This window comes from Channa argus, chromosome 9 (genome assembly GCF_033026475.1).
Source record: "Channa argus isolate prfri chromosome 9, Channa argus male v1.0, whole genome shotgun sequence".
Classification (NCBI taxonomy): Eukaryota; Metazoa; Chordata; class Actinopteri; order Anabantiformes; family Channidae; genus Channa; species Channa argus.
Window position 1 is genome coordinate 23991065 of NC_090205.1, and position 13534 is coordinate 24004598.

Sequence of the window (13534 nt, forward strand, 5' to 3'; positions counted from 1 at the left end):
GTGAATGTGAATGCTGTAGTATATTTATAGTATGGTAGTTTTTTTCATGTCAACTCCCCCAGAGGTAATTCAAGAAGAAGAGGAGGAGGGGGACCAGGAGGTGGACCCATTAAAGCGCTCAGGAATCCCATTCGGAGGTCTGATCCACGACATCCGTCGGCGCTACCCACACTATGTCAGCGACCTAAAAGATGCCCTGGACATGCAATGCATCGCTGCTGTCATCTTCATCTATTTCGCAGCACTGTCACCTACTATAACCTTTGGAGGCCTGCTGGGTAAACTGAACCTACGAGTAGTGTAAAGACTACATGATGTTAGATTTCCTTGTTCTGAAGTTGTTGTTCATGAGTTTTTGTGTACAGGAGAGAAAACAGAGGGCATGATGGGGGTGACTGAGCTCATTGTTTCGACTGCAGCTCTTGGAATTATATTCTCGCTGCTTGCTGGTCAGCCCCTCCTCATCATTGGCTTCTCAGGACCGTTACTGGTGTTTGAAGAAGCCTTCTACAAGGTACTGAATATCATTTGTGTATTTTCTATACAGTATCACCCCCCAACTATATCAAACACTGCAGTTTTCCAGTTTCACTTTCTGTGTTTTTTTACTCAGTTCTGTCAGACTCACAACTTTGAGTACCTAACTGGTCGGGTATGGATCGGGTTATGGCTCATTGTCATCGTAGTGGTGATCGTGGCAGCAGAAGGAAGCTTTCTCGTTCGCTACATTTCACCCTTTACTCAAGAGATTTTTGCTTTCCTTATTTCACTCATCTTTATCTATGAGACCTTCTCCAAGCTCATCAAGGTAATTACATCAGCTACCACACAGCACATATTTATAAAAGCTACTATAACCAAACCAAAGCAGGATAAAGATGAGATTCTTCCCTTTTTCCAGGTATTTCAGGAACATCCGCTAATGGCAATATACCCCAGTGACACGTCTCCGGCTCCTGGCTTTTACGGCATTGATGACCCCGTCTTCAACCAGCCCAACACTGCTCTTCTGTCCCTGGTTCTTATGATGGGCACTTTCTTTGTTGCGTTCTTTCTCAGGAAGTTCCGAAACAGTCGATTTTTAGGAGGCAAGGTATTCTCCAAAAACCTGTAACTTAAACTATGTGCACACAGTACAGTACAGTGACAGACAGGGTCAGTGTTTTTCACCAAGATGTATGTGAATCATTGAGTTTATCGGATAAATTTCATTCTCATTATTGCCGCTGGAATAGCCTCTGCATGCAACGCTAACAGTGGTCCAGAATCTCCACATGGTGCCTATAAAACTACTTACATTATAAGTCAACACAGCTACAAATGTGTATTGCTAATACATATTTTATCTAAAGCTCTTTTTTGTGTGCTTTTAGTTTCCTTTGGTGCCAATACAATGTTCTATTCCAGCAGTATCATGTGTACACTCTACAGACACAGCCACCTATCAAAATACGATGTTTTTTACGAAGCATTTTTATTCATGTTGAGTGTGTCAAATCTGTCAAAAACAATCCCTGAAGTATGAATAGCCAAGGCAGTTTGAGGTACAGTGGCCACTTAAATAATGGGAGTCACATTTTCCAGAAAAAAACATCCAACACTGGATGTTTCCCTTTTGATTAAACTTGACAATGAACTGTTTTTACTTGTTTCTGGTTTAGTTTGGCTTGTGGAGAGGGAAACGCTTTTATTTTTCTCTGTGATAAAATGTGTCACACATTTGCACTTGATGTTCATTCATGTTTTTTAATGTCTCCAGGCCAGACGAATCATTGGTGACTTTGGCATCCCCATCTCAATTTTAGTTTCAGTATTGGTGGATTACTCCATTACTGACACTTATACACAGGTAACTGTGCTGTCAGCCACTTCTGACACAGCTGAGCTGCATTGTATTACGGTAATAAATGATTGCAGTTTTTTAGTACTTACAGATTACTTGTGTCTTCTGTTAGAAACTTAATGTGCCGTCGGGATTTTCAGTCACGTCTCCCGAGAAGAGAGGTTGGTTCATCAGTCCCTTTGGTGACAAACACCCCTTTCCCACCTGGATGATGGGAGCATCTATCATCCCTGCCCTTCTTGTCTTCATCCTAATTTTCATGGAAACTCAGATCACCTCGTATGTACAGTATCATTACTTACACTGGTAATGCTCTCGTTGTTCCAGCTTTTAATCTCCTCCTCATTTGTTGCCCAATCTCTTAGACTGATAGTCAGTAAGAAGGAGCGTCGCCTGGTTAAGGGCTCAGGCTTCCACTTGGATCTACTGCTCATTGTGATCCTGGGTGCCATCTGCCCACTTTTTGGCCTGCCGTGGCTCACTGCGGCCACTGTGCGCTCCGTCACTCATGTCAACGCGCTCACGGTCATGAACAAGGCCACGGCACCAGGTGAAAAACCTATGATCCAGGAGGTGAAGGAGCAGAGACTGACCGGGCTTCTTGTGGCTGTGCTTGTTGGTAAGATTCAAGGGGGTGTGATTATAGACTGTAGCATCAAACTGCCAAAAATAGAGAAAAATATTTAAATGGAAAAGATAAGGGAAGCAAATTATGTTTTAGAAATTCAACAACCCTCAGATCATTAGGTTCTTGAATTGTGGTGCCCTGACTGCCAAAGTCCAGTCACTTTTAGTCTGAAGCTGGGACTGTGGGGCCCTTCCTGAAAACATGAGGCCACTCTGATGCATAGCTTTGCAGCAGTTCTGCAATTCACTGTAGTTAGGAACCAGCCAATAAAGTGTGATTTATAAAATAATAATAAAATGAAAAAAAAAGTGACTAAAACTAATTGCTTAGCGTAGCGTAGCAGCTGCACTTAATAGACTGTAGACTGAGCCTGGAAAAAACCCACCAGAAACAGTGGTCTATCTGTTTTTCATAGGGTTAACATGCATGTAGGCATTTCCAAAATCCAAAGGCATGTCATAAGAAAGCACATGCTTTTGGGGTAACAGTTAATAAAATACTGAGCCAATTACGTCCCAGAGTTTGGATTAATGACGCAAACTAAGTTTATCTCTTTCTTTCGTTTGGATAAGATAAATGAACACACTGTTTAAGTCGTGTTCACAATTTGCCAAGTTTCTATTCGATGCATATTTTCTTGTAAAACTAAAGCATATTGTTTTACTAATATGAAGTAATGTGCTGTTTATGTTTTCTGTCATTAATATGAATTATTGTAATGAATAAGATTTTAATTGTAATTAAATTATAATGCGGTATTTTATCCTCAGTCTTTGAGGTCAAAGTCATGCACTTACTGACTGGCTACAGTTGAAAACAAATCCCAATTACTTCTATTAGAAACTGGGAGCTGATTGATCAAATATCTGTAATGATAATATATATGAATAAGTAAATCAGCCACTGTCATCACTGTAAATTCTAAACTGTTCTGTGCTGGAGCAGCAAGCTTGACAAGCCAAGTAACAGTAACCAAGAGAAGTGGGGCTTATGGATGATGGAATGCTTCTTTAAATGAGTTGTTAATGTCAAGGGTCTTAAAAGGGTCTTTAAACGCACCATGTAAATACAATTCAAAATCAGTTGACGTTATTGTCCTGCTTTGTTGGCACAAAGCACTAAATTCACCTTCTATATACATGCAATCAGCATGATCACAAACAATATATTAAGTACCATAAATATGTTAATGGTAGAGCATTGGCAGCAGTTCAAATCCCAGAATAAAAGATAAAATGGAAGGGTTAAGGCAGGAAGGGCATCTGGTGTGAAAACGGAACACGTTCTTCTGATGCGACCCCTGAAGGGACAGGCCGAAAGCCGGTGGTCTTTATAAGAAATGTTATTATGCCTTTTTACATTTTTTATCTTTTAAAATGATAAAAAAGCTTCAAATTGCACAAACTCCGTTGCAATGTTACGTAGATGGAGGTTACAATAGATGCTCTTTTGCTAAACATTGATGGAGTAAGAATCTGGTTTCAAGAGCGTGACTGAAACAGTTTTAAACTCTAAATGCAGTTTCTGTCACTATTTGTTTTTCTCATTGAGTTCCCAGCACAATCTCTCTATCTTTCAGACGTATAGTTATATGCACAACCAGAATTAGTCATTGCTACTATTGAGCTTTTGTTTGGTGGAGATGCTAATTGGTTTAGGAGTCAGCATTGAATGCATTTCAAATAAATAGCACTGACTCTTTGTTCCCCTGTTTAAAGAACAATTCTCTCCACAGTTGCAAATTATTGTGCACAACATGTCGTACCACGTGAAAACCTTTGCCTTGAACCCACTCTCTCCGCCCTTCAGGTATGTCCTTAGTGATGACAGACGTGCTCCGCCTCATCCCTCTGGCTGTGCTCTTTGGCATATTCTTGTACATGGGGGTGACCTCTCTGACAGGCATCCAGCTATACGAGCGCATCACGCTCATGGTCACGCCTGCCAAGCATCACCCCGACCACATCTACGTCACCAAGGTAACACAAGCAATAAGAATGTTTACGTTCCCTCTTCTTCTGTTATTAGTGGTAAGATGGAGGAAACCAAACTCCAGCAGCGGGCGGCAACTTCAGCGAAGCCCCGGCAGTCAGAAACTAAATGGGGGTTCACCCTCAAGTCAAAGACAGACTCGTATAAAAACATTTAAATGCACTCTAACATTCTGGTTGTGGGCTTTGGTTTTTGGTCTGAGTAACCTAATTATTCAGATCCCTTTATACATGATCCATGTCATCATGGTTTCTGCAGCTACGCAGGCCTTTAAATCCACAACAAGCAGCAAATCTGTTCTTGCTGCATCCCTGGTGTCAGAATCTACCTTTAATTTCAGTCATAGAAGTATTGTTTTACTATGTGCTATCGATCTTAAATTCAAAATTCAAACATGGCAAAGTCCTTGGACGCTGTTTCTCAAAACAGGAAAAAATCAAACAAATGTTTCTTTAGCCAAGTATTAACAAAAATGGCCAAGAGACCTCCAAAACCTGATCATGATAAGGATACTAAGGTAGTATGAATGGAGGGGGGTCTATATAACAGTATAGACCATTGTTAAGGATTGACACCAAAGCATATCCATAGCTAATAGCATAATTAGATAAACATTTTTCGCTTATTCAATGAAAACAATGACATTTCACACAAATAATTGGAGACAGGTTTTACCACAAGATGGAGCCAAAAACATGTAAGATTTTCATTATGGAGAGGAAAGGTTTGGGATTGACTGTGTTTAATGTGAGCTCCCCCCTCTCTCTCTCTCACTCTCTCCCTCTCTCTCCCTCTGTGTGTACTTTTCTGCCCATACTGTGGTCTATGGTATTTACTTTTTTCACCCATTAACCACCATGTGTGTTGCTTCAGGTGAAGACATGGCGTATGAACATGTTCACCATCATCCAGCTGGCGTGCATCGTGGCTCTGTGGGTAGTGAAGTCTACTGTGGCCTCCTTGGCATTTCCCTTCGTCCTCATCATGACGGTGCCACTGCGACGCATCATCCTCTCCAGGGTCTTCGAGGAACGTGAGCTGCAGGCGGTGAGTGTCTGAATGAACTTATTCCACATAGCTTTATAGCAACTTTTTACATCAACGTTACCATTAGGTGGATGTTAGCAACTGGTGATTTTCTTCCCTGTCATCATGAACAGCTTTCTTAACCCAACATTTTGAAATGGTAGGCAAATATTTCTTTTAGCTATGGGTTTAAGCCAAAAAAGTTTAACTGTCCTACTGTAACTGGAATTCATGTTTTCTTGGTTAGATCTACTAAACCCCTACATGTCATCACTGTCAGATTTAAACCTTTTTATTTCCACTATTTGTGCTGCATTCATCCAGAGGTCTCATGAACTCATGGCACAGTAGAGCTGCTTCAACAAGCATAAAATGAAGTTAAACTTCAAAATAATCCAAATTGGACTTTGAACCATAGACTGTCAAATGCTTCACTCCTCGTAATTCATCAGTAAGTATTGGTGTATATCGCGTGAACACCTCTTTGGACCAGTAGTTTATTTTGATACATCATTGCATTTTATTTGCAGCCTAGTGCCGGTCATCTGCTTTTTACACAATAAGAAAAACCAATCAATCGAAAATCAACAACACAGAATCAACCGTTATCAGTTGAGAGGTAATCGGATAGTTTTGATGAGGTCATCATGCTTATATGAACAAGGCAATGGTAATTTAACAGTTTGGAAATAAATTGATTAGTTTTCCTTTTAGAATTAGATCAAAAGATTAAAACCACTGGTGTGTGTGTGCTAAATGTGAGGAGCAATTTGTTTTAACTTTTCACTTTTTTTTTTACTTTCAGATGGATTTAACAAATCTAACATGTTAAATATTGAGTTGAAAATAAAATGTATTTATTTCCTAGTATGTTACATTTTTATTTTATTATTAGCCAATGGAACGGTTGTTTGAATCTGCTTAATCACATATCAACTAATATAACCATTATAAAATCCCCCTGTGTTGACACTGAAATAGTGTTAAACTTGCAACTTACAAAATGTAACCAATCTTAAAAGAAACGATTAATGTTTTTTTTTTACAGCTGGACAGTGACAAAGATTCTCCCAACTTTGACGAAGACGGGCAAGATGAGTACAACGAGATCCACATGCTTGTATGAATTTTATAAACTAAACCTAAAAAGACTGCCTGTCCATCTTCTGGAACAGTCAGTGGAAGGCATTTTGGAAACCTGAGTGTCTGTTGGTAGCTGTGACAGGAACTCTAATTATTTTTGTAAAAAAAAAAAAATGTGACAGCTATAGCTGGATAGATACTTCTTGCCTTTGTTTAGTCCAGTTTTTTTTTTAAAGACCACATCGTATGTTGGGTCCCTGTGGTGGTGGTGTTGCGTTAACCTCCCTGAAGATGTTGTATTATCAGAGCCCAACAAATAGCTCTGAGCACCCTGCCTGAAAATCATGATGCCAATCTGTGATGTTAAACACTTTACTTACATGAACACATACGGTCTATCCCTCTATTTACTCTGCAGGTTTTGGGCATAAGTGCAATGATGATAGTGTCCTCTAAGACTACAGGAGGTGGATCCTTTAGGTTAATTTTAGCACTGAAAGTGGGCCAATTTCCTTCATTTAATTGAAAAGTGGATCAAAATTCATTAACAGGTAAGGGAATTGACCCTCAAATCTCAAAGCCCTGAATGAATCCACTGCCTGCTGTCATAGCTGCCTTTTCCCCTAGTTTTATACTACTGCCATTGCCTTTAGGTTGCAGTGATGTGCTTTTCAAAATGAGCACTTTGACTGACAACCAAGCTCCCTGGCACAAAGCCTCCTCTCTAAACGCGGTCTCCTTCTGAAGCCAAAGCCTCTTCAGGGGCTGTTACTGTACTTTGTTAGGTGTTTAATGCCCAACATACCCACCCACTGGCCTTATTATTGTGACCTCACATAGGCTATACAGTGCATTCAGAAAGTTTTCCCAACTTCCCAACATTTTGTTATGTTACAGCCTTATTTCAAAATGCAACAAATTCATTGTTTTCACATGTACATAACTATTCAACGCCTTTGCTTAATACTTTGTTGAAGCTCCTTTAGCACCAATTACAGCCTCAGGTCTTTTTGAGTATGATGCTATAAGCTTGGCACAACTATTTTTGGGCAGTTTCTCCCATTGTTCTTTGCAGTACCTGTCAAGCTCCATCAGGTTGGATAACATGGTCTCAACCTTATTTTTCTACTTTGTTGTTTTATTTATTTATTTGGTGACTTTGAGTATTTGCAGTGATGTGTAGACTCCAAATACCCTTAATGAGTTAGTGTACATTTAAAAAAAAGAACACTGTGTAGGTTGACACACATAAAACATAAATATAAAAGCCATTATTCATCGATTCTTACATGTTCTGTGCAAGGTTTTCATACTGTAATGCATTTTTACATATGTCAAAATTAACGTAACACACCTGACTGAAAAAGCAGAGGTACTTAGCAGACACACAAATACTAAAAATGGTCTGGAACAGTTGAGTGTTGACAGAATGTGTGAATAATGCCCTGTACAGTACCACAGAGAGCTTGATTGAGCTTTCACCTCCTGTATTGTAAGCACATTACAGCTTTTTAATTAGCATTCAGCCAAGACAATTTTCGGAAACCTCACATCTGCCACACAGGAAAATATTCAGCAAGAGCTCCTGTAGGCTACATCAAAATGATGTAATGTTTATTTAATTAGATTAAATTTAAATTGCTCAGTAACATGTAAGTACAGATGCAGCTGTGTGGAAAGTTTGCATCCCCTTAAATAGATTATTTTAACATTTTTCTTATTTTACTCTTGAGTATTTTTGTTACTTCTGATCATTTGCACTAGCTAAATGTATATCGGATATTATTTTGACGAAAAAAAGTCTTTGTTTTACTCTTTTTACTCTTTCCACTGAAGGCGATGAGGTTTTGCACTGTTTTGAAGTTCTGAAAGCTGGTGGGCAAATGCACTTGGACTCGGTCACATGAATGATCCACTGTATCCACTCACAGTATCTCTGCTACGCCCAAACACCTGCAGAACTCTCATCAGTGACACCAATGCAAGGACAATATAGATTAAAACGAGTTTGGAAGAGATTTTAAACCACCACTGAGTGAAATATGCCATAAATGACATTTAACTGCTCCTGCACACTTTCACCATTTCTGAAGAAATTATGTGCAGAACTCTTTACTTGTCTGATACCTTCCGTTTTTGTTCATGTTTCCCTCTGCACTATACAGTGTCTGCCATAAAGAGACATAGGTAGGACTCAGTGTGTGGCAGCTGATGAGGTTTCTGTTAATAGCTACTAAATGTACTTGGAAAGAACTCATCGTGAGTTGTTGGATTCGCCATTTTGCACTTATACAATCTACAGTACAAAAAATTCCCCAAGTGCTTAAAAGTGAAGCACAGTTTGTGGTGTTCTAATGGCACATTAAACATCAATACATTTGAGGGTCAGCAGTGTATTACAATTTATGTATATTAACGACAAGAATTTGTATATCCCGTTTCATATACATTATGAGCCATACAAGAATTCAGTCTCAGGGGAAAGTGACCTTCGATCTGTAAATACTGCTTCCCAGCCTTTAGTTTGTTGTCTCTTTTGTGTACATAAAGCGGTCAAGGCAATCCAACACCTGCAATGTAAAAATATAGAAGGCAAGCAGTGCAGGTTTTTGTGTTGTGCAATGAAGAAAATAAGGTCAAGAGAAGTGAAAAATGTGTCATGCAGTGTTTACTGTTTAGGTGTCTACTTGAAGCTACACACTATGATGTGAAGCAGACATCTGCTGGAGACTGACACTAATACGTTACCAAATGTGATGTACTGCACATTAACCCTCTAGAGCTGTTTCTTTTAAAATGGCACTGTTGTTAATGTCATATTTTTAGGCCAAGTGTTTATGTTGAGGTTTTCAAAGATCTAAATGGTAAACTGAGTGCAAAGACATTGATAGGATTTATTATATTCGCCCCCACTGTGTTCATGACATTACTGAATGTAAATGTTGGGCTGCCTGTGTTTTAGACAACTTATTTTGGTTGTCAGGTTTGTTCACTGATGATAAAGATATTGGGTGACCACAGACTTTAGAAAACACAATATTTAAAAGTGCTGAGGTTTAATAACCCAGAAAAACAACAATTTTATATTATAAGTTTTTTTCTTCAAGCTGTGAAGCTACACACTGTCTGGTTTTTATTCATTTAAAACTATTTTCACAACCCTGTCCTGAAAGATGTGTCGTATAACATGAATTCAAATTTAGTGAAATTTAACTAAACTTTGATAAAAACTAAAAAATATGGGGCACATGTGAAGGACAGGACCTGTTTGTCCTCAGCAGTATCTATTGTAAAGCCCTGTAGGTGAGCAAAAGTTTCCTTTGCTTTCTGTCTTCAAAGTTCCACTCCATGTGTTTTTGTTTCCCATCATTATTCCTTTCATTCCAAATGAAAGCACAGCAGTCCCTTTGAAATGACAAGGAATATCTGTGGGTTATAAGATTTTAAAACATGCAGATTACCCAAAAAAAGTTGGTAAGAGTTTTACATTCTCAGTGTCTCAAAGACCGACTAAGTTTTTTATTTTGTATGTGTTTTATTATAAATCTGCTTAAAATTCTGTCCACCAGATGCCATCTTGATTATAGGCTTAATTAAAATGACAATTTATTGTGTGCTACAGTATATTTTCAGTTTTTAATGAATCTCTACAGATTCATAATTTCTCGCCCATATGCAACTCAGTCAGTAGTTAAATTAGACACAGCAACCTTTTAAAATACAAGTTTGAATATTCTCCAGACTTTTATTTTCTAAATTAGCCCATTTAGAAAATAGATGGGTCAAGCCCCGGACCAGAAGAGTTGGTGCAAGGCATTTAAATGCGATGCACTTGTGTATTTGCTCTGTGAGTTGACCCTCCATGGGGACAGACTCATGAGGGTTGGTTGTTGACAGAGCCTGTTTAACACATCCATGTGCACTAGTTATGATAAGAACTGGTGTGTCTGAGCAGGCCATGGCTAAAACACAACTGCTCAGTCTGTACTTAGCAAAACATCTTTTCAGTATTTACAAAAAAGAAAACGTTATTGTGATAGATAATAAAATGTGTGGTGCCATCACATGGTCCTGACTGGAGGCTCAAAGTTGAAACAAGCAGGATGAGAAGAAATGTTCTGCTGTCACATTTTATTACCTTATATTACTTTAACAGACAACAGTCTTGACTCTAAGACTCTGTTCTTTTTTGACCTCTTTTAATTTAGCATCATTTGTTTAAGTAAAGACATCTGGCAGTGGATTAGTGTGTAAGGTCCATCCATTATATGACTATCAAATATGTATGTAACGAGACCTAGCTTATCTATTATAAAGGAAGGGCACTCATGTTAATATTCTGTCAAAATAAAAAAAAAATATATGGATAGTGAATAGAGCCTCTTGGATATTATAGGAATGACATATTTTTCTTCGTTGAACTGCATAATAAAAGGTTTGTTGCTTAGTCGACTCGGTTTGTTGAAGCATATTTTTGGTGATCTTGCATTTTGTACAAAAAATATTATGCTTATAAATATTTTTGTGACGTACTTACGATGGATGACATTAATACCACTCATATTTATGATTTTCATAAAATATCAGTATTTATCACAAAACACTGTTATAGCTTCAATAAACATTTTCCTTTTTTCCCTGGAGCACAGACAGCAACTCTTCAACTGACTTGCAGCAATAAGCCTTGGACATAATCGTTCAACTTCTCAATGCGTTAGCAATAGAGTACAATAAGGATGAGTCCCAAGAACTCGTTAGCATTTTTGCATTTCTGGTTTCCTTTTCTCAAAGTCTGTCTTTTATTTATTTCACTGTTTCTTTGTTTGTTTTGGTTAAATGCTATAAATAAGTTAACAACAGGTTGGGAGTTTTTCAGGTTTTGTTCTCGAACATAAAATGTATCAATAAATATCCCAGTTGTGTGTTATTTTGGGGTTTTTCTTTAGCTTGCAAAAGGCAAATGTTAATAAGTGGCTTAATGAGATTACAGTGATTCTTAGGATCATAAACATCATCCGGACAGAGACAGACTCCTTTATTCACTAATCCATCTTTAGTCTAGTTAGATTACATTTTTAACTTGCAGTCATTAACTATCGGCTCATTATAGGAAGAAAGGCTTTTGTAGAAGAGGTGAGAGTGGTAAATCAAATTTCAAACTCCAAGTTTAATAGTGGTGACATTGAAGTGATGTGACTGTGAAGTAGTTTGTTTATAGACTAACAATAGCTTTTTACTTCTGGTGATTTGTATTCAAAGTGTTAATTTATTTGTTTTTATTTGTGCAGGTTATCTTGCTGAAGCATCAAAAAACATTTCATGGAGCCGTCCACAATAATCCAAATGCCAACAGAAAATTTCCATTGGCTTTTTGTCAAGGGAACCAGAAAGATGCTAACTTTTGGGTTTACCTCAAAAAAAAAAAAAAAAAAAAAAAAAAGACAGATGTAGAAAAAAAACTCATTCCTTAGGCACTTTATTAATATCTAGTTCCACATCCAAGAGAAACAGGGCAACATGGTAAGACCAGTGAGAACTACACAGAACCTCACACAATATGTCATTGTGTGAGGTTCTGTGTAGTCCAATTATTCAGAACAATTGTGCATTTCTCTGATACTGTATTGATTCTAATGGTGACTCTCAGTGAGGTCAACAGATATCAACATATATTATAGAATGTCATATTTGTGTTTCGCTAAAGGTGAAAAAGGAGAACATTGTTTAATGGAGCTAAACATGTTTTGATGACAAATAGTTGGTCTTCATAAGGTCTACACAATTATTTAATGCAACCTATACTAATCTGATGATAAATTAAGAAATACAGTATGTTTGCCTATGAGACAAAGACTGATATTTGCATTATGTGGATACTTGAATAGCAGGTCGATCTTTCTGTTGCTGTAAAGAGTTTTTCAAACAAATGTAAATGTCTAATGTATTTTTTGTCTGGAATAAATATTTATTATGTGTTTCAAATAGAAAACTCAAATTTTTTGTTGTTGCTGTTGACATTGGTCTAGAACAGTGCACTAAATCAGTTTTAAAGCTTTAAAGCAGTTTTTTTGCAAGTTTTGCAGCGAAACCCCAGTGGCTGCAGAGCCCAATTAATTCATGTTCCAGGGTGCCAGGCCAAACCAACACGAAGCCTACTGCAAATGGACAGAAAAAAAGACTGGATTAAAATATTTATACAGAACACGTCAGTGTTTAGAGAAGAAATCTCTCATTTAAAGTATCAGCTGTACTTTCAAGTACTCGTCGTGTTTACTACTATGCTGTGGTGTCAGTCAGCGACAGCTCTGGTGTCCCACAGCTCAGTGCTACTAACATTAGCAGCTAGTGGTTAGCAGTTAGCAACAGCACCTCAGTGCTAAAACTTTATTTAAAAAGCACTTTAAAAAACAGCAAAAAAGTGCTTAACAATTTAAAATGGTAAAGCCAAAATAAATACATACAAAGTAATAAGGGATAAAAAGAAAAGAAATACAGTAAAATAGTACTGTCACCTACTTAAACCAGGTCAAAAGCCAGGGAGAAAAAGTGAGTTTTCAGCTTTGATTTAAAAATAGACAGTGAGGAGGCCTGTCTAACTTGCAAAGGCCTGCAACAGCAAATGCTCTGTCTCCCCTGAGCTTCCGCCGTGTCCTCGGCAAGTCCAGGAGCAGTTGGTCAGCTGACCTGAGTGACCTGGAGGGGGGGTGCACATATAGCAACTCAGAGAGGTAGAGCAAGACCATTTAAGGACTTAAAAACAAATAAAAGAATTTTAAAATGAACTCTAAGCCAGTACAGTGATGCTAAAACCAGAGGTGATGTGCTGTCTCTTCCGTGTTCCAGTTAACAAACGTGCAGCGGCATTTTGTACCAGCTGAAGACGGGACAGGGACAAGTGAGAGACACCAAAATACGGAGAATTACAGTAATCCAGCCGAGTTGTGACATTGGACAGAGGAGAG

At 38.1% G+C, this 13534-nt stretch overlaps 1 protein-coding gene across 7 annotated transcripts in view; it reads left to right on the forward strand.

The window, feature by feature from the left end:
- Window positions 1-12561, forward strand: part of slc4a3 (solute carrier family 4 member 3) — a 54360-nt gene extending 41799 nt beyond the window's left edge. For 4 of the 7 annotated variants that reach the window (XM_067516487.1, XM_067516489.1, XM_067516488.1 and 1 more), the window contains 9 exons: window positions 39-278; window positions 366-514; window positions 614-1093; window positions 1760-1849; window positions 1956-2122; window positions 2209-2462; window positions 4281-4450; window positions 5337-5510; window positions 6538-12561. In XM_067516487.1, the coding sequence (XP_067372588.1) occupies window positions 39-278; window positions 366-514; window positions 614-1093; window positions 1760-1849; window positions 1956-2122; window positions 2209-2462; window positions 4281-4450; window positions 5337-5510; window positions 6538-6615 (1802 nt within the window). In that variant the 3' untranslated portion in view covers window positions 6616-12561. The remainder of the gene's footprint in view (window positions 1-38; window positions 279-365; window positions 515-613; window positions 1094-1759; window positions 1850-1955; window positions 2123-2208; window positions 2463-4280; window positions 4451-5336; window positions 5511-6537) is intronic. The other 3 variants (XM_067516492.1, XM_067516493.1, XM_067516491.1) reach the window with 3 other exon arrangements.
- The last annotated feature ends 973 nt before the right edge of the window (window positions 12562-13534 follow it).